This window comes from Xenopus tropicalis, chromosome 2 (assembly GCF_000004195.4).
Source record: "Xenopus tropicalis strain Nigerian chromosome 2, UCB_Xtro_10.0, whole genome shotgun sequence".
In the NCBI taxonomy this organism is placed as follows: domain Eukaryota; kingdom Metazoa; phylum Chordata; class Amphibia; order Anura; family Pipidae; genus Xenopus; species Xenopus tropicalis.
This window is the reverse complement of record NC_030678.2, coordinates 96,456,260-96,477,974: the sequence shown is the minus strand read 5'-3', so window position 1 is coordinate 96,477,974 and position 21,715 is coordinate 96,456,260. Positions and strand designations below refer to the sequence as shown.

Here is a 21,715-nt window from a genome sequence, read left to right as displayed (position 1 = left end):
TGTATCCCCCCACGCCCCTTCAGAAACTCCACCCACATTTTTGCCTAATATAAGAAAATGTAATTCTAGCCAATTGTCTAATACACTACAATTAACCAATTTAAATAGTTTTAAAGTTCTATTTCAGCATTATCTTTCTGTTTAGATTCCTCTGCACTGCTGTTTTTGAAGCAATATAACAAGCAAGCTGATTACCAGGCACAGAGGGGAGGTAGTTCCTGCTACTTAAACAGTCAGAACTAAAGAACAGAAAGCAATGAACAATTAACTGCTTTTAGTAGACATTATATTTTATGTATAACTTTTAAACCCACTTAAAATTAAGTGATGCATATTGAAAAGTTCTTAGCATAACACCTTTCAGTATTCAAAGAGATGTACTGATGTACGTCTAATGTAATATGGATACCAAGATACAGAAACAAATCTACTCACACTGGGGGTGAATTAAGATGAGGGCACCTTTTTAAAAGTTAAAGTAGGGCCCAGATTATCAAGATATGCCAGCATATAACCTGCATACAGTGATATTTTTTTCACTAAGGTTGACAACTGTAAAGCCTACTGTGTCTGCTGCGTTGCGGATTATTCTGCAAGTGGCTCTATGGCCAGACAAAGCAGGAAGGACAACAATGGGCAGCCCTGCCTTGTGCCTCACTTTAAGGAAAAGGCTGTGGAGAGCATATTATTGACCCAAATTTGTGCCATAGTTGAGTGGTATAGCACCTGTATCCAGAAGAGAAATTGAGATCCAAAGCAACCTGTTAATATAGGTTGTTGTGGCCAAGATAAACCCACTTTGATCAGAGTGTACCAGATCTTTCATATAAGGCTTGATCCTATTAGACAGCATGTTAGCTAATATTTTTGCATTGCAATTAATAAGTGATTTCAGTCGACATGAAGAGCAAAGTCGCAAATCTTTCCCTTTCTTGGATATAATGGTGATATTTATAGGCCTGCTTCAGTGAGTCGAGTAACAAGCCCCTACTTGCTACCTCATTGAGCAGGTTGGTTAAAGGCGATAATATCATGGTTAAATGATGTTTTATAGAATTCAGTTGGTAGGCCATCTAGGTCAGGGGTCTTGCTTGTGGAAAGTGATAGAATACTAATCAAGATGGCTGCAGTTTAAAGGACAATGAAAGCTTAATATAAATTAAAAGTAAGTCTAAAGGTATTCTTTTTAAGTACTTACTGCATATCTAAATTCCTAGATCCCTGCTTGCTTCTCTGAGATATGGTGCTGGCAGCCTACGGCAGTGTGAAGACTACAGTGACATCACTGAAATCTCTCTGTCCTTCCTGTAGGTGCCAGCGGCAGCCTTCCTATTCTCTGAGCATGTGTGTAACTTGATCCTGTCTCCTGTTCTGAGCTACACATGCCCACCAGCCAATCAGAAGTGGATCTGGCAGAGGGGAGGGGGGGAGAGAATGAAACACATGTGCAGTATGAAGCAAGGAGGGAAAGGAAGGGAGAATACCTTTTTAGAGATGGCTGCCTGTACTAGAAAATGTGAAGTAAGTGTGACTGAGTAAATATTTGATTAGGTGAGCCAAAAGTGTGGCGTTTTTACTAAACAATAGGAGGACTATTGGGCAGTATGCTTTCTAAATTTTGACTTGCATTCTCCTTTAACTTAAAGTTGTTAGCTTAAAGTTGCAGTGATAGCTGCAAGTTGTACTAGGCACAACTTGCAGCTAACAGAAATTCTCATTACAAAAAGCTACTCAGTGGTATTCCTATAGTACAGCAGCATAAGTCAAATAACACAGTTATAAATTTTTTTTTATTTAAACTTTTATTTGTTTAAACAATGGTACCAAGTTTATACACTCACTAGCAATTTTTAACATCACTGTCAAATACAAACACTGTAAGCAACTGCAGATTATGATGAAGGCAGGAGATTATAAAAATGACATATAATTGGTTTTCTGTTATAGTGACAAATGGCAATCTTTACCTTAAGAATACAGGGAGTTGTAGTACCAAACAAGCAGAGGCGGATTTAGATAGCTCAGGTCCTTATTCTGACGTCAGGTCTAGTTTTTCTGTAGGTGTCAATTTTTAATTATAATCTTATAATGACTAAGCACAAGGTGAAATTGTAGCGTGTTGTTCATCTCTTAAAAAATATTTTGGATGATGTGACCATGTACTGAATCATGCTTCCCAAATAATGCTCTGAATCACAACATATACTGTATACAATGCTTTTTATATTTTACATTATGATTTGGAATGACCTGATGAGACACATCATGGTCTCCTTCCAGCCTTGCTCTTAAGCGGGCTCTTTACAGGGCTGTCATGCACAAATGAGCCCTGTACTTAATATGGTTAGTGCAGCCCTCCATAGTACATAGCAGCTCCAAGCAATTTTCTGCTAGTAGGCAAGCTAAAGGTGTTCCAGGAGGGCCACAAGCCACCCTTCCTGCTAAACACAAACATTTCTGCTAACCTCTCAGCCAAACACAGGCAGCACAGAGAAATATTTTTTTTTTGTACACTACTCCAGTTGCACCTCAGTGTTCAAACAGAAGATTGAATTTTGCAAAAATGCAAAAAAAACCCCAAAAAACATTTGTGCCCATTTTTTGGACTTTGCCACAAATTCATAACTAATTCATATAATAAATTCAAAACCAAAGTTTTGTAAGGATAGATTTCACGCATTAGAATCATGAGACGGCCACCATGTTCCATTTGTGTAGCTGAATTAGGCCAAGTTCTTCCATTCTGCACTGAAGCTTATTATTGTAATGTTCAGGCGGTATAAAATATGTCACGTTCACCTAGGCAGAAGGCTTCTGTCTACTGTGTTTTGCAAACCATTCTGCACTCTTGTCTGCGTCCATAGCCTGAAAAATAAATGTCAACATTTGTGTAAATAATATTCAAAAGTGTTGTAAGTACTGACTGACAGAGGAGGAAAAGTGCCCTACTCGTTAAAGTTTACAGTCGGGAAAAAGTATGGAAAAAGGGTGCAACCATGTCTAGCATATATTCCACTCAAAATTTTTCCACTACAAAAATGTTTCTTTTTAAAGGACAGTTCATGTGTACAAACAGCCGCCATTTCAATTTGTAAACCATTTTCTTTTATTGTTTTATATTTTTCATTTAAAGAGAAAAACACCCCCTGTTTGTCACATTCAGTTGTAAAAAAAAAAATCCGGACTGTTTTCACACCAACATACTTGATTCTTTAGATTGAAAGGAAACTATAATGGTCTACCTCTGACATACATGGACCGTTTCTCCACCTCCCTTTAGGCTGGCAGAGTTATTCAACCCTTCCATCACAGTCCATGTTGAAGTTATAGATTCTAGGACTCGAAGTTCCCTCTGCTTCCCTTAATAGAAGTAGCACAGATGCTCTTGAATGCAAAGTGACTTCCAAGTCCTAGAATCCATTACTTCAGCATGGAACAATGTGAGCATAGGGATGAATGACTCTGCTAGCCTAAGGAAGGGGGGGATGCCTATGAGTCAGAAGCAGACTATCATGGTTTCCTCTCTATCTTAGGAGTTATGTATTTCTATATTAATAAAAATATATTTTTTAGCAGTTCAGATTTTTTCAATGTCTATGCACTTATTTTACATATGCTTATGGCAAATAGGTGGGTATTTTTTACCCTTTAACAATCATTCCATGCCCAAGGTTAAAGGGACTAGATGTTTGGTTAAAGTGGAACCTGTTGGGTAATCTTCTCATCTCACTCTGTTGCTCAGTTACCATGTGAAAAGAGCAAGCAACAGTTTGTCTGATCATTGCTATGAACCACTGTAAAATACATTATGCTACTTCCGGGAAACCAAGGGAGAGCTCTGTCATTAAATATGGGACATATTTCAAATCTTTTATACACATAATAAGAAAAGTAATTGCTGCACAAAATCACACACCCAATATTTACTTTGGCAGTAAACATGTGCACTACTGGCCTACTAGCTGGGAAGGGAAAAGAAAGTATCAATATTTACAGCCTGTACTATGGTTTACTGCAGGTAAGCCTGAACTTTTAATTCCATTGTTACATGAAAAGTAGAATGAAGGATAGGCAGAGTAAGATTCCCTTAGGATTTTTTTCATTGAGAACCTGAAATTAGTAACTGAAGGCTGAGATAAGGTTCTTTCAGCCAGTAAAACTTTAGACAATTGTTCCACAAACCCACTACACTGTTTTCCATATTAATTTCAGACCAAGGTCAGGATTACGCTTTAGCTGAACCCACACCCATTTTTCATTCTTTTTTCCTAGTTATACATAATAGCCTCTTGTTTCACATTTGCCTATTTCACAAGCATTCATTCATTATATTATTATGTAGTTAAAGGAAGGATAGGAAGAGCCAAATGATTTTCAGGCCACTTAATATGATACTAACACATTCCTATAATTCAATGAACACGTTATTTACAATTCACTCCCCCCCAACTTGCCCCAAGCCCAGCCATACTGACTCTCCAACATTCTTTAACTCATGTTTGGCTGGGGGCAGCACAATCCTTCAACAGCCTTGAGCATTATTGCCATTTATAATCAAGCCTATAAAAGGATGTTTGTAAAATATTTTCATACAGAATAATAATTCTACAGCATATGAAATGTACACCCATTATTCACACACACACTTGTAGGTTAATTTGAGAAAGGACTGAGCATGCCTTTTAACATATGCTTTTGCCTTTTATAGATACTTGGGGGTAGGGACATACTGACACTATGGGGCTGATTTACTAAGACACGATTTCGAATCCGAATTGGAAAAATTCCGATTGGAAACGAACATTTTGCGACTTTTTCGTATTTTTTGCGATTTTTTTCGGCGTCTTTACGATTTTTGCATAAAAACACAAGTTTTTCGTAGCCATTACGAAAGTTGCGCAAAGTCGCGCCTTTTTCGTAGCGTTAAAACTTAAAAGGCGCGACGTTTCGCGCAAGTTTTAACGCTACGAAAAAATCACGACTTTGCGCAACTTTCGTAATGGCTACGAAAAACTCGCGTTTTTACGCAAAAATCGTAAAGACGCCGAAAAAATCGCAAAAAATACGAAAAAATCACAAAATTACCGATCATTACGAAAAAAACGCAATCGGACGCATTCGGCCCGTTCGTGGGTTAGTAAATGTGCCCCTATGCATATACTCTGGAACACAAGTCTCTCTTTTCCTCTCTTCCCAGGAGGGATAGACAAATCTTTTCCTCTCTTCCCAGGAGGGACAGACAAATCTTTTCCTCTCTGCCCAGGAGGGACAGACACAAAATCTCTTCTCTCTTCCCTTGAGGAACAGACAGATCTCTCTTCCTGAGAGATGGCCACACATCCAGGCAGACACACATATATGAAACACATATCACACATACTCAAACATTATATTTATATGCATTCATTGTACAGATTATTCCTGTGAGCTGTCAAGGGTATGTTTGACTGGCTATTTGTACTTTGCATATAATGTGTAACTCCACACAATAAAGATATTTCATTATTAGTAAAGGATGTAAAAGGACAATATTTACTGATACAGTGGATATAAAAAGTCTACACACCCCTGATAAAATGTCAGGTTCCTGTGCTGCACAAAAATGAGACAAAGATAAATAATTTGAGAACTTTTTCCACCTATAAACTGTACTGAAAAACAAACTGAAATCTTTTAGGTGGAGGGAGGAAGAAAACAAAAAAAAACTAAAATAATGTGGTTGCATAAGTGTGCACACCCTCTTCTAACTGGGGATGTAGCCGTGTTCAGAATTCAGCAATCACATTCAAAATCATGTTAAATAGGAGTCAGCATACACCTGCCATCATTTAAAGTGCCTCTGATTAACCCCAAATAAAGTTCAGCTGCTCTAATTGGTCTTTCCTGACATTTTTTTAGTCGCATCCCACAGCAAAAGCCATGGTCCACAGAGAGCTTCCAAAGCATCAGAGGGATCTCATTGTTAAAAGATATCAGTCAGGAGAAGGGTGCAAAAGAATTTCCAAGGCATTAGATATACCATGGAACACAGTTTAGACAGTCATCATCAATTGGAGAAAATATGGCACAACAGTGACATTACCAAGAACTGGACGTCCCTCCAAAATTGATGAAAAGACGAGAAGAAAACTGGTCAGGGAGGCTACCAAGAGGCCTACAGCAACATTAAAGGAGTTGCAGGAATATCTGGCAAGTACTGGCTGTGTGGTACATGTGACAACAATCTCCTGTATTCTTCATATGTCTGGGCTATGGGGTAGAGTGGCAAGATGAAAGCCTTTTCTTATGAAGAAAAACATCCAAGTCAGGCTACATTACAAAAACACATCTGAAGTCTCCTAAAAACATGTGGGAAAAGGTGTTATGGTCTGATGAAACCAAGGTTGAACTTTTTGGCAATAATTCCAAAAAAAATGTTTGGCGCAAAAACAATACTGCACATTACCAAAAGAACACCAAACTCACAGTAAAGCATGGTGGAATGGCCCAGCCAGAGCCCAGACCTGAATCCAAATGAAAATCTGTGGGGTGATCTGAAGAGGGCTGTGCCCAGGAGATGCCCTCGCAATCTGACAGATTTGGAGTGTTTCTGCAAAGAAGAGTGGGCAAATCTTGCAAAGTCAAAATGTGCCATGCTGATAGACTCATACCCAAAAAGACTGAGTGCTGTAATCAAAATGTGCTTCAACAAAGTATTAGTTTAAGGGTGTGCACACTTATGCAACAACATTATTTTAGTTTTTTTTGTTTTCTTCCCTCCACCTAAAAGATTTCAGTTTGTTTTTCAATTGAGTGGTACAGTTTATAGGTCACATAAAAGGTGGGAAAAGTTCTGAAATGATTTATCTTTGTCTCATTTTTGTACATATATATATATTCCAGTTTTGTGAGATTTTTAATAGGTCACTTAATATCTGTTGGTTAAGTATTCATTCTGGGTGTATAGTTTTCCTTCAACAACAGGCAGTAATTAAAGGACAATAATGAAACAATTTCCTCACGAGAGCTGCAGGATGACACAGTGACACATATGTTGTAGGAAATGTTATATGCACAAAGAAGCTGAATTTTTATAGGTTCTCTTCTAAAGTCAATGCAAGCTGCAATGTCTTGGGGAATCTGCTTATGTTTATGTAATGTGCCTAGCACACAACCATATCCTCAGAGTGCACCACATATCTGCCAGTACATTAACCAAGAGTGACCATGTGGCTCATTATTTTGAGTGATGGAGTTGCTGATTTTCATCTGCTATTATTATTTTTATTTGCATACATAGTGCCAATAAATCTAAGCGCTATACAAAGATCAGTTGTTGCCCCAGGAGAACTCACTAATGTTAGTAAATGAAAGCTTTTTTTTTTTTTTTTAATAAAATGCATTAAGAAGGTGCATAAATAAAGGCATGTATGGCTAAATAGTTTTTAGGATATCAAATAGGATATCAATTTATGGCTATGAAATTGGAGGTCCATGTGCCCTATAAGGGACTCCTATTATTTACTGCCGCCTGCATAAGGGCTCTTTATTATATTTTAATATAATTTAGCCCACAAACATGTAGTATAACAGCTAAATGGCCGATTCTGGGCAAAAGTTGATGCAAACCATTAGTTTGTGTGTGGCTCTAAACAAGGGCTTTCGTATAGATAGAGGACTGTTAACTGTGTTTCTACATTTTAAATAGTCCAAATAAATATTATTAGAGGCAAAACAGACCAATTGGGTTTATTTTAGTATGGGATCCATTATCCAGAAAGCTTCAAATTATGGTAAGCTAATTTCCCATAGAATATTTCCTTTTTCTCTGCAATAATAATGGTTCCTTGTACTTGATCCAAACAAAGATACAATTAGTCCTTATTGGAGGCAAGACAGACCTATTCTGTTTAATGATTAAATTAATTTTTAGTACACTTAGGGGCTGATTTACTAATCCACGAACGGATCGAAAGCGTCCGAATGCGTTTTTTTCATAATGATCGGTATTTTGCGGTTTTTTTTCATCGCCGTCGCGACTTTTTCGTAAATTGTTGCGACTTTTTCGTAGCCATTACGACTTGCGCAAATTGTCGCAACTTTTTCGTAGCCGTCACGAAAAAATCGGAAAGGTTTGCGCCCACCGTTTACTAGTGCTCAATACGAAAAAGTCGCGACAATTCACGCAAGTCAGAACGGCTACGAAAAAGTAGCGACAATTCGCGCAAGTCGTAACGGCTACGAAAAAGTTGCGACAATTCACGAAAAAGTCGCAATGGCACCGAAAAAAATCACCAAAAATACGAAAAAGTCGCAAAATGTTCGTTTCCAATCCGATTTTTTCCCATTCGGGATTCGGATTCGTGGATTAGTAAATCAGCCCCTTAGCGTATGGAAATCCAAATTATAGAAAGACTACTTATCCGAAAAAAAACCCTGGTCCCAAGCATTCTGGATAACATTAGATTACCTTGATAGATAAGTTGAAAACTGCAGGTCTTGATTTCTGCTATAAGGTTTGCCATTTTAGAGGTTTCATTTATCCACTGGTCAGTGACATTTGATGTATTTAGTAAATGCTGTAACTTACATCATTAAGAAGTTTGTCTGCAGTTGGATCGGTCTGAGACAGTTCTTGAAATGCTTCATCACCAACAAAACAAATTTCATGGCCATCCTACAAAAGAAAAATAAATGAGATCAGTTGTCTCAAAACCATTCAGATTTGAGGAAAAAAATAAAAACACGCAGGTCACATTTAACTCCCCATAATCTGATATTAAAATGATATTGTGAGCTAAAATTCATCCTTATTTTGGGTTGCCACCCCCATACAGCAAGACAGGCTGAAAAACATGGATAAAGCACCAGGTTTGGGATGATCTTAAAGGGTAATGTATTTCACGTTTAAAACAACTTTTAGTATGATGTAGAAAGTGATATTGTGAGACAAATTTGAAACTGGTCTTTTTTTATGTAGTTTATGAATTATTTAGTTTCTTGTTCTGCAATAATAGGACATTCTACAACATACTAAAAGTTGACAAATTACCTATTCAAACAAGCTTCAATTTATTGCTCAAAATGCCAAAATATACTGTTATATGTCATGGTTTCATTACTCAAGGGATGGCATTACATAGGGAGATTGGGGCAATTAAACCACTCTCTAGCCAGCTATAAATAGCATCTGCTAATCTGGAAATGGTTCTGTATAATTCATCCCCGCCTCAACCAAATTGGATAATTTGACCTAATGTTTCATTATAAGGATAATAGTTCCTAATCTCTTTCCATACATGCTTATTAAAGGAATATATACTGTTACAGCATAGAAACAAATGTCTGTTGACAAATCATGCCTTTTATATTATAAAATAGGATTTATCAGCTACCTATAAAATGTTTAGTGTGAGCCTAAAGAAAAAAAAGAGGCTTTCAGCGTGTTTGTAGTTTTATTTTATACTGTAAGCAAAATAGAATAAAATACAGACTTGGCATAATATTCATATAATGATCCAGATTGATTCAGTGAGAAAAATGTTATCTCAAGGTTTATCACGTGAAAACTCATGGACAAGATTCAATTCGAGGAGAAAAAACTTTTCTCCTAATTCACTTCCAGTGTTTTCCCATGAACTTCAATAGAGTTTTCATTTGATAAACCATTTTTCTAAATTGAATTCCATCCCAAATTGAATATAGTCCACGTGATAAACCTTTTTCTCACTGAACTGAATCTGGATCAATATTTTAACAGCAGGTTAACTCTGGCATGTTCCAACATAGTTAAACAGTTAAACCCTTCCAAGCGAGCCCAGCACAAACACACAAGCCCATACCGACCTATCTATACACTCACATACATAAACTATATATACCAACATCGAAACTAACTGTAGATTTTAGTATCACAATAGCCTTGGATATTATGCTTGTTCAAGAACTCATCCAGGCCCCTCTTAAAGGCATTAACAGAATCTGCCATTACCACATCGCTAGGAAGGGCATTCCATAACCTCACTGCCCTCACTGTGAAAAGCCACCTACGCTGCTTCAAATGAAAGTTCTGTTTCTGTAATCTAAAGGGGTGACCTCTGGTGCACTGACCTATAGAAAGGCATAATTATGTTTTCATCCCATCTCATAAAATGCAAAAAAACTCAAAAGTAAAGATTTGTCATCTAAAAGCTTGCAAGTTTCTATAGAAGTCAATGGGAGTTGTCATCTTGGTCAACTAAGTAAGAAACGCACAGAACAGGATTTAGTAAGCACACTGAAACTGATTTTGCATAACACAAAGTTTTACACACAAAATAACACAAAATAGTTTTACCAAACTAGCAAAAAGTTCATTAGAAAAAAAAATTGTATTTCTAAATTTCTTACAGGATCAGCCAAAATTACAACTTGAACAGTGGCTTTTCCAGGTGTGTCCAGGCTTACTAGAGGAGTCAAAATTTTTTGATTTTCTTTTTTCATCTTTGCCTCGATGTTTGGAAGCTAACCAAAAAACAGAAATTCAGTTATTCAATGCAATACAGTATTAGTGTCATACCAATAGATTTGGTTTTGTACCCTTTACTTTTTTCCTTAAAGGAACAGTAACACCAAAAAATGAAAATGTATTAAAGTAATTAAACTATAATGTACTGCTGCCCTACACTGGTAAACATTGTGTGTTTGCTTCAGAACAACTAATACAGTTTATATAAATACCTTTCTGTGTAGCCATTCAAAAGTAGAAAAGGCACAGGTTACATAGCAGATAACAGATAAACTCTGTGAAATACATTGGTGTTTTATTAGTTATCTGTTATGTAACCTGTGCCTTTTCTCCTTTTTTCCCAACTTGAATGGAGGCCCCCATGGCTAAAAAACAGCTTATTTATATAAACTATAGTAGTGTTTCTGAAGCAAACACACTAGTTTTACCAGTGCAGGGCAATAATTACATTATATTTTAATTACTTTAAACACTTTGATGTTTTTGGTGTTGCTTTTCTTTAAAAGCAGCATCTACAAAATAAGTGTTGTGGTCACAATCACATCCGCACTTGAAATTGGCATTAGTGAGACCCTAAGCATTAATTCCAGAAAACAGGTCCTTTTCAGTCAGCAACTCTGCATTTATGCAAATCTCCACTAATGGCAAACACCAGGACACAATTCTATATATACTATCACTTTCTACAAAAATAGTTGCTGCTCCAAGAGAATGACCATTTTGGTGTAACAATAAACGAAGAATGTTGTTGTAGTCATGTCCTGGCAACGATCTGTGTGCAAACATAAATAAACATATATATATATATATATATAAAGCATAGTTAAATGCTTTATGTGATTAAAGTTTAGGGAGTTTGATTTGTTTGACTGACATTTTCCCCAGTGTGAAGCACCTCACACAAAAATGTGCATTAATAAAAGACCCCTTGTCTTAATTCAGATGGCAGCTTTGCCACAGTTTATTCATTTCAGTAATGTATTTACCAATTTACATTAACATGTCATTGTACATGTCATCTGCCTGTTCTAACACCCTTTTGTATTTCTATTAAAAGGGGATCTAACCCCCAAAAAATAACTGACAGTTAAGGGCACATTCATCAAAGTACGATTGAGTCCGAATACAAAAAATTCATATTTTTTTTAAGTTTTAGAACTATGCTTATTTTTTGCTTTTTTTTTTCGTTAATTTTCTCAACTTTTTTGTACTTTGCGCCAATATCGAAAGTTTTGGATTCATTCAAGCTTCGGTATCATGACTTTCCTTACGCCAGGTTGGAGCTGCAGAGAGCTATTGAGTCCTATAGGAGGCTTTCAAAATCACTTTTTTTTTACTGTAGACTGTAAAACTTACAATTAGGGATGCCCGAATCCACTGTTTTGGAATTCGGCTAAACCCGAAATACTTTGTGAAAGATGCAAAAAAAGGCATGGCAGGTAGAAAAAGAACTGCACACACAGCAGTGGGGATAAGTCACATGATTTTCAGAATTTCGATTCTGTTCGGCCAGGACCATGGATTCGGCCAAATCCGAATCCTGCTGAAAAAGGTGAATCTTAGCCAAATCCCAAACCAAATCTTGGATTTGGTGCATCCCTACTTACAGTCTCAGCAAACAAGGCCCTACCTGCCATAGCTTGTAAACAATATTGAGCTCCTTCTGGTGGTGAAACCATTAATACTGTTCCAGTGTTTCCGCTTCTTCTTCCCACCACCTAGGCAACTAGCAGCAGACATGTGGAATTCATGTGTTTGCTGCTGCCTTCACTTCCTGGATCATCTTGTGCTGCGCCCAGACTGTACACTGGGCAGAATCTGCATCCTGAAGCCCTGCATTGTGTCCTTCTGCCTTACCTGCCTGCCCCAGATAAGTGTTACAAATACAAATGGATGTTTTGTTGGCCATGCTGGAAGAGATTAAGCACAGGTGACAAAACATTCCATCTGCCAATATCCTAAGGCAGCTTTGACCTATTTAACAGAATGGGAAAAGGCTGCCAGAGAGGACAGGTTCACTAAACCTATGTGGCACATACCAAGCTAGCTATAAAGTGTGGTTGGTCTGAGAACAAAGGAGAATATTAATGAAGAAATAATTGCCAACAGGCAAGACAATATTACCTCATCTTTAGGGCAAGCAAAGGCAATTCTGCCAAACGCTGTCCCATGGTCCACTGGCCCACCAATATCCTGTAGTTCCAACTTACACTGAAAAATAAATGCATAACTTTGTCAGACTGAAGAAGGCATAAGGAATAAATAATAAGCAAAAGAAAACCAGAGGGTGACAATGACTAGCCAGCACTATCTACTCATTAATCAAATCCCCACAGGTAATGGGTGTGCTGACTATCACAGTTAATAAAGTTTTAAGAATGGAGTCACAAGACCCCAAAGCAGGTTACAAAAACAAAAAATATTATGCCACCTGCTAATTAAACCAGTTTCTCAAAAAGCAAGTGCCATCAAACTTACTATTACGCTTGAAAAATATATACAATTATATAGAATATAGAAAAATATAGAGTATAGACTTTGACCTTACTTTGTGGTAGCATCAGCCTGTCCCTGCACCCAGTGACATTGTATCAGCCCAAGTGCAGGGACTTGGAGCGAATTTCACATCCAAAACAAGCAAGTGTGTATTTTAGTCCAAAATCTGCTCCAAAATTGCTTACTTGACTGTTTTGGATCCAAAGAGAACAAAATAACATTCTCTGCTATGTAGCAGTGTTTCGTTGTGTAGCTAAATGTGTATTAGGCCAATTTGGCAGCGTATCTGCCCTTGTATGAGGACCCCCTATTGCCCTACCCGACTGGAAATCATCTAGGAGTTGATTGGACAGGTAATGTGATCGCATGGCCCTTGCCAAACATGCAAATCTTACTGTGTATGGCCACCTTTAGATCGAAGACACACAGGGTGATTACTCGCGGGACGAAATTGCATGCACAAATTGTCGCGGTGATGCGATTAAGTTCTATGGGCGTTAAGTCACCGCGACTGAGTTAATTGTAAGTCGCCGTGACTAATCACCCCGTGTGTCATCGCCCTTAGAACTCACATGATAACAAAGGAGTGGCTTCAACAGTAGTATTATCTACTTGCGGATGCAAATTGGCTATCAGATAAACCAAATTGTAAATGGCAACATTTGTTTTAAGGTAATTAATATAATGTACTGTTGCTCTACACCGGTAAAACTGGTGCGTTTGCTTCAAATAACGGCTATAGTTATTAAGTTAACTGAGAGCAAAAAGGGTAGAAGGAGCATAGATCAGAAATAAAGTTTCAGGAAAACACGCTCTCATATTTCAGCTCTCTTAACATTTGGGTGCACGCCCTAAGGTTGTTTACAAAAACAAAAGATATGTGCATTCTCTTCAAATTACATTGCACTGATTAAAATCCTTTAAAATCCCTTTATTACTCACATTTTAGGGCACCAGATATGCAGTGGCAGCCTGCTCTTTATCAAACAAAATAGAGATAGAGAGGAGCAGCAGCAGCAGGGTCTTTCACCTTAATATTGTGTAGTGTGTGTATATAATCACAGATATATTGTCCCACTTGGACTGCTCGATTTGGGAAGCACTAGCAGTTATATACCACAAAATGGTAATAAACCACACTCAGTTCACACATCTCCCAGTAAAATTAGCTTTGGAATCCATTCCCCAAGTCATTATAAATAGCATAAATAGAAATAAAAAATCTCACCTATCTCTATGTACTAAAAATCGTTGACTAGCCAATAAATACAAACTGCTTCTGAAACAGTGGCTTGATGTTGCATAAAGCATATGTCCTTCCTGCATAATCTCTGTATATGGACACTCTGTGAAGTGCTGTGACTTCCATTCAATAAATGCAAACCAGCTGGCTGAGGTTGATGAAGAAATGAACACTGATGTTGTACAACTGTTGATAAACTACTGGACCCACATTTGGCCCTTGACACCCAGCCAGCCTGTCTGAACCTGTTTGCATCTAATTGTGTACAGGAGCAAGCCATACATTAATGTGCATCAATAACCAAGTTAAATGCTTCCTTATATAAAATTTTGTTCCCTCTCCTTTAGATTCACAAGTATTATCAAAGGGCAAGAGAGCGGTAACATCTACATTGTGTAGAATCAAAATTGCATCCCATTATAGAAGGTGGAAATTGCCCGGGATGTTGCACAAGTGAACAACTTGTACAACAGCAAAGCTCCATGTTTACAGGCAAGAGGCTTGTGTGAGTTCCCAGTTTCTATACTCGGAAACTTTATGACAGAATTCCTGACATTCTGACACCACCTTGTTTGCATCAGTAGTCAAAAAAAAACAAGCTTGTCAACTGTAACCCAACATACCATTCAGCTAACAAATATCAATAAGCAAGCTTTTTCTGCTGTCATTTATAATTAATTTAATTTACTCACAAATTTACACAAATTAAATGTTCAACTAATAACTGATCATGTCATGCTCCCTGAAGGAGTAATGAGCCATTAGAAATGACTGGGTGTGTAATAACAAGAATGATTCAAACCTTGACATATACTCTCCTAGCTGGCTGGAAGAAGCAATTATGCCACCTAAATTTATTTATTTCTTTTACCACAGCACAGTTTCACATCTTATGCGTCTTGGATGAGGAAGGATGAGGTGAAAGTAGAACATGGGTAACACACAGACAGGCCTGAGATCTGTATCCCCCCCCAAAAACATGGTTATTGTTTCAATAGCTTGTAGCTTAATTTGGGTGCAGGCAGAGATACAGACTGGGTCACAAAAAAGGCTTTTCTGACACAGGTGGATTTTTCTTAAGGCTTAAGTGATACTGACACTAAAAAACGACTCCTCAAAATATGAATGTACATAAAAAGTTGCCTATAGGCCGTGTTGATTGATTTTTGCTGAGAGATTTGCTTTTGTAAGTAATTGTCACTTGAAGTTCCTAAACCTGACTGTTTTACCAACCTGACTGTCCATTCTCAGCCTGTCAGTTATAGCTTCTAATGCTAACAGCCTCCTGCTGGTCAAATATGGCAGCCCCCTTATAGGGGAACATGGGGGATCAGACAGGCAATATAAAAGCATTGGGTAAATATTTTATGGCAAAAATGAAGCTCATGCAAAGACAAGGTTTAATTTCTGGTGTCAGCATCTCTTTAGGAAGGAGAAAGGTAGGATTGTGTGCTGCAGCAAATAAAGTGAGTCCTACCTGCTTCTGAACTATTTTAATATGGCTCATGAGATGGGTGCTGTAGCAGAACCGGGCAGTAGGGAAAAATTGCCGGTTGATGCATTAAGCAAAAAGAGCCTGGGGGTCAACACTGCACTAGTATTCAATAGAATATTGCTGCCCATCTGCAGACCACATGGATAAGAAGTCAAAAGGCTTCTGGAAGAATGTTCCATGGACGAATGGGACCAAATCTAAACTTTTTAACTTGAATAAAATGCATTATGCTTGGCATAGGACAAATACAGCAGAACCTTATCCCATCTGTGAAACACTGGGGTTGCAGTATCGTGGTTTGGGCCCGCTTTGCTACCTCAGGACCAAGACAGCTTGCATGACTGATGGAAATAAACATTCTTAATTATGCCAGCAAAAATGTCAGGGTAACTGTCCATTAACTGAAGCTCACAAGAAAGTAAGCACATAAAAAGTCATTAAGCAAGATAACGACCTTACAACACCAAAGGATAGTTCCAAATGTTGTGGAAGGGGCTCAAGCGGGCAGTTCATGCAAGGAAGCCCAACATCCCCAAGTTGTTCTATAAGGAGGTATGGACTAAAATTCCTCCATGCTGATGTGCAGGACTGATCAACAGTTCCTGGAAAAGTTTAGTTGCAGTTGTTGCTACCCTAAGGGGGGACATCAGTTAGTGAAAGCTAAGGTTTGCATAGTTTTGCCACACACAGATATATGTAGCTTTGGATAATTTTCCTCAATAAATAAAAGAAGTACAGTTTTTGTCTGATTTGCTTAATTGAGATCTCATTATCTAGCTTTAGGACAGGTCATGTTTTAGATCATATTTATGCAGAAATATTGATGTTTCACAAACACCCCTGTAACACAATGAATACATTACCTGGTTATCTCCATATCCCAAAAGGGCATTCTTCTTGGTTTCATCCTTACTGTAAATTTTCATTCCCAATAGACTGGACCAGTAGTGTAAAGATTTCTGCAGGTCAGAGACAGCAAGTGCTACCCTTCGCACTGGGTCTGAAACACATGCATTGCAGAAACAATAGCAACCCAGCAATTTTAGGCTACACCACTGCATAGTACAGCAATAAGGGTGCACCAAGCTGAGACACAGAATCTTCTACGCCCCCATCATTACTGCCTGTCTGAGAACAAGGCACTTGCTGCTCTACTGGTAAAGTAAGGAACCCCGAAATGTTTATTCCAGAAAAAATATATAATGTACATATTTTCAATGGCACTTGCAATTTTGTATATAGCCTAGAGTAATATTATTTATTCATTCCAATGACATTAGAAGAAGAATGTAAAAGAATGCCATATACCTTTCAGAGACAGATTAAAATTTCTATTTGTGCCAAAGTTACAAAAAAAAAAAAAAAAGCAGGTAGGTAAAAGGAGTCCACCATTCTAAGAAACTTTCCAATATACAGGTATGGGATCTGTTATCTGGAAACCCGTTATCCAGAAAGCTCCGAATTACGGAAAGCCCATCTCTCAGACTCCATTTTAATCAAATAATTCAGAATTTTAAAATTGATTTTTTTTTTCTCTGTAATAAAAAAACAGTACCTTATAATTGATCCCAACTAGGATATAATTAATCCTTATTGCAGCGATCCCCAACCTCTTTTACCCGTGAGCAACATTTAAATGTAAAAAGAGTTGGGGAGCAACACAAGCATGAATACGTTACCTGGAGGTGCCAAATAAGGGCTATGATTGGCTATTTGGTAGCCCCTATGTGGACTGGCAGCCTATAGAAGGCTCTGTTTGGCTTTACACTGGGTTTTTATTGGTTTTTATGCAACCAAAACTTGCCTCCAAGCCAAGTATTCAAAAAAATGAGCACCTGCTGAGGCCACTGGGAGCAATATCCAAGGGGTTGGTGAGCAACATGTTGCTCACAAGCTACTGGTTGGGGATCACTGCCTTATTGGATGCAAAACAATTCTGTTGGGTTTAATTTATGTTTTATTGATTTTTTAGTAGACTTAAGGTATGGAGATCCAAATTACGGAAAGACTTCTTATCCGGAATACCCTTGGTCCCGAGCATTCTGGATAATGGGTCCCATACCTGTACTTGTAATGGAAAGGTATTTTCATGGCATTTTCTTGACCATGGGGAAAGTGCATGTGTGTCATTACCCTTAATATATACTTCGGCAAACACAAAGATGGATTGTTTTAAAATTGGAAATTCACTTAAAATGTTTCCTTTAAGTGTATATAATGCATGCAAATATGTAGGGCTTTGCCATTTTCTTTTACATCATCCTATTTTCCTAATGCCTCAGTAAACAGATAAACATGGGCTTTCAATGAGCAACTTTCCTCCCCATGCACTATGTGCCTTCTATTATATAAAAAAAAAACAACCAAAATTGGTTAGTTTACTAATGATCTTCTTACCTGTTTTTGGCTGATCTTTGTCTTCCAAATAAAATGTATATCCTCCAGGGGCTACCACTTCAAATAATCCACCTGGCAATTCAGCAAGCAGCCATTTCATCTGGCGTGCATGTTGCACAGCCTGGCTTGACTGAATAGTTATGCCCTGTCAATAACACAACAGAGGGATCAAAATGCATCACCAGAACAGCATATAAATACTATGAATACTACAGGGGTAGTTTATCTTAAAATTAACTTTTAGTTTTATGTAGACAACAGTATTCTAAGACAATTATTTTTTGTGTTTTTTGAAATATTGATTTTGGTTATGCAACTCTCAGGGTTGAAATATAAACTAATATATGGTCACTAAGGCTATTTACCATAGCAACCAATCAGCAGTTTGAAAGTTAGAATAGAAGTTTAGCATTTTTGAATATGAAGGCTGAACAGACTATATAACAAACTAAACATTCACATCTAAGAACATAAAGACCCGGAGGCTACACTGGAACATACAACGCACAAATTATTCTACAAAGATTCAGGCAGATATAAGATGATCAAATTGAAGACAGAATTTCTCTCACGAACAAATTAAAGTGGTCTCCTAAAGAAACAGGAATGATGTTTAGTCCATCCCATTCCGAGCATGCTGTTCAAGTTTGCATATTGAGCGGGATCAAAACTTTGCAATGTCATGCAGTGCAAAACTGAGCATTCTGCCATCCACATGATCTCCAGTTCGATAGGTGGCCAGCAAAGACCTCAAAGTTCCACTTTCTTTCATGGTAATTTCCCATGCCTTGCCAGTTCATTTGCAGGGCAAGCAAATATTACTCAGAAATGCTTACTGCTTAAGCACTGTTCTACTGCCACATAGTGTTATATCTTGTTATAGCTCAACTCTGGACCTTTCCTGCCATATGTAATTATTGGGACTGTAATGGTATGCCCAGTTCCCACATCCTTAACCTATACTCATTCTTCATTACTTAAATATTTAGTAAGCATAGACTTTACATTTGTTTTATATTTGTACACTATGGAGCAGACTTAATAAACATTGAAATGTGGAATTCAGAGAATTTCCCAGCAGTTTAAACCAGAATAATTTCCAACAGTTTAGCCATATTTCCTTTTAAACAAAATGCTTCTTAGTTTTAGGACAATTTTCCTGAAGGTCAGAAATGTGCTGCTGATTGATGCATCAGTCAGAATGCTTTTAGCAGCAACACTAAGTACCAACACCCATCCAAACCCTTTAGGCTAGTGCCACACGGGGCCGTTTGGCTCCAAAATGCATATTTGGGAAAGGCTGATGCCAGCATAGAAGATGATTATCAGCCTGTGTTTATTTGCAAGCTGAGAATTAGTCCAGTTTGCTATTAGCCTTAATCCCCGATGCTGATCATATGCAGGGTTAAATTATTTTGACATGGAAAATAAATTGTTACATAGGAACAAGTTTTTTTTTTTAGCATACACATTGGTACTACTTATAAAAAAAATACAGATTAATGATAAACAGCTAAGCATTACTGAATAACAAAAATGTCTGCAATCCTTAGTTATATGATTTTTTAATATTCTCTCTAAAATGAAAACTATATGTATGTAACATCATAATAAACTATTAATAAATAATTGTCAGGTACCAGAAAATCATTGCCTACGCGATACTGTCCAACTCCATAGTTGTATGTTAGTTCAACGACAAAATGGCTGTCCTCAGACCCATAGCCTATCATGGTTTTGCTCCATTTCCCATCATAAGGACTGCAAAATAATAACCATTATATGTATTAGCAAAATTAAGCTGACTGGAAATAGATATACCCTTAAACCATGTTAGATACATAAAGAAACATCTGCTTTTGCATTATATTCTCTAGTTGATGGCTACTGTTTCTATAGAAAAGTTAAGATGTGTTACTTTAGGGTGATGTAATCACACTACAGTGTAAAAGTAATAGAGTTGTAGTTAGGATGCTCTATTAAGAAAAATACATTCTATTGAGAACATGCTGCATAAAGGTAAATAGGGTGGTCCAGCATTTATAGAAGAAGTAAATGTCGGTTTATTTTGTGTGTTTTATGTTAAAAGATACATATTATCCCCAAGATCTGTCTACAACAGTTACCTTTAAATCTCAATAATTCTATGTCTTTCATCTAATTCCATAGGGTTGTGCAATTAAAACACAAGGCCTCCATCTTTTCCAAACACTGATGAGTCTATGCTTATTTTATTTCTAGAATCTACAATACTCTTTACACATTTACAATAACAAGTTAAGTTTGATATCAAAATGATACAAGGAGTTGGAAGAAGTAAAGAAAATATGTTAATACAGTATGGTATGATTATTTAAGGTGCAAAATAAATATATTCTACTACAGATGCTATTGCACATCTACATTTAAGGGTCTACAAATTTTTATTTTGCATATTTTATTATGTATGTTTAACATACCCATTGCAAGTAGCTTTACAGCCTTCTTCAAATTCTTCATGCCTTAGTACCTGGAAAACAGAAAGCCCTATTCATTTCTGTAAGAAATATTTTAACGCCATTAATTTTTTAAAACAGGAAAATCATCAGTACAGATCAAACAGGAGTAAGCATTTACTTAGGTGTTAGAACCATTTTATGTTTAACTCACTTTACCTTATCTACTGTAAAACATTATAATTTAGCATTTCCTGTAGGGCTGGGCGATATACCGTTTAATACCGAATACCGGTGTTTTTTTTTTTTAAAACTATATTCATTTTTCAGATATCGCAATACCGGGGTGTCAAGGTACTCACCCGTGCGGGCCGGTCTCACGCGCCTCCTTGCGTGCACGCGCGCGTCCCGTTGTCCGCAGGACGTTGCGCATGCGCGTCCAGGTGCACGTGCGTCAAAGTGCACGTACATGTCAAAGCGTGCACGTCCGCGATGCGCTGACGGCGCCGGTTCTGCGCATGCGTGGGGGGTATTTAAAGCTATCAAACGGCTCCTCCTGTGCTATGTTGTCTGCGGCCTTGCCTGGGAAACTAAGCCTGCCTGATTTACCTTACGACTTTCTGTTGCCGATCCTTCGCTTGCCTGACTCTGATTTTCAATACTGCAGTAATTATTCTCTAATTTATTAGGAAATGGGGTTAACACCTAATCATGCATGGAAAAAAAAATACCGTCAAATACCGTGACACCGATATAATTTTGAAAAATACCGTGATAAAAATTTTTGGTCATACCGCCCAGCTCTAATTTCCTGCTATAAAGTTCATTCAAGTCATTTCAGTTTTCCAAATTACAAACCATATTCACTGAACTCATGCTGACACAGTGGGTATAGTGCCCATTTAAGCAGCCTGACTTCCCCATCTTAAGATCTCACTTATTCTATTAAATGTGTTACTCACTAGATCGAACTGTAAATTGTAATAATGACCAGTTGATACAAATTACAGTAATATTTGTAAATAGATGCACTTCTGCCTTTTCTTACTTTCATTCCCAGCAACTCTCTGTAAAACCTGGCAGTCTGGCCTCTATTCCCAACTTTCAGGACATAGTGCAGTGCTCTCTTGCTGCCCATCTTTCTTCCTGAGGCAATTCTTTGC

General features: G+C 37.5%; 1 protein-coding gene across 1 annotated transcript; it reads right to left on the bottom strand.

Moving 5' to 3' along the window:
• Positions 1 to 1,792: 1,792 nt before the first annotated feature.
• Positions 1,793 to 21,703, bottom strand: glod4 (glyoxalase domain containing 4). The gene is given in 9 exon segments (NM_204039.2): positions 1,793 to 2,865; positions 8,570 to 8,656; positions 10,369 to 10,482; positions 12,611 to 12,697; positions 16,584 to 16,720; positions 18,118 to 18,262; positions 19,758 to 19,878; positions 20,577 to 20,626; positions 21,601 to 21,703. Coding segments are annotated over 9 exon segments (897 nt in total). The 5' UTR covers positions 21,691 to 21,703; the 3' UTR covers positions 1,793 to 2,799.
• Positions 21,704 to 21,715: the final 12 nt, after the last annotated feature.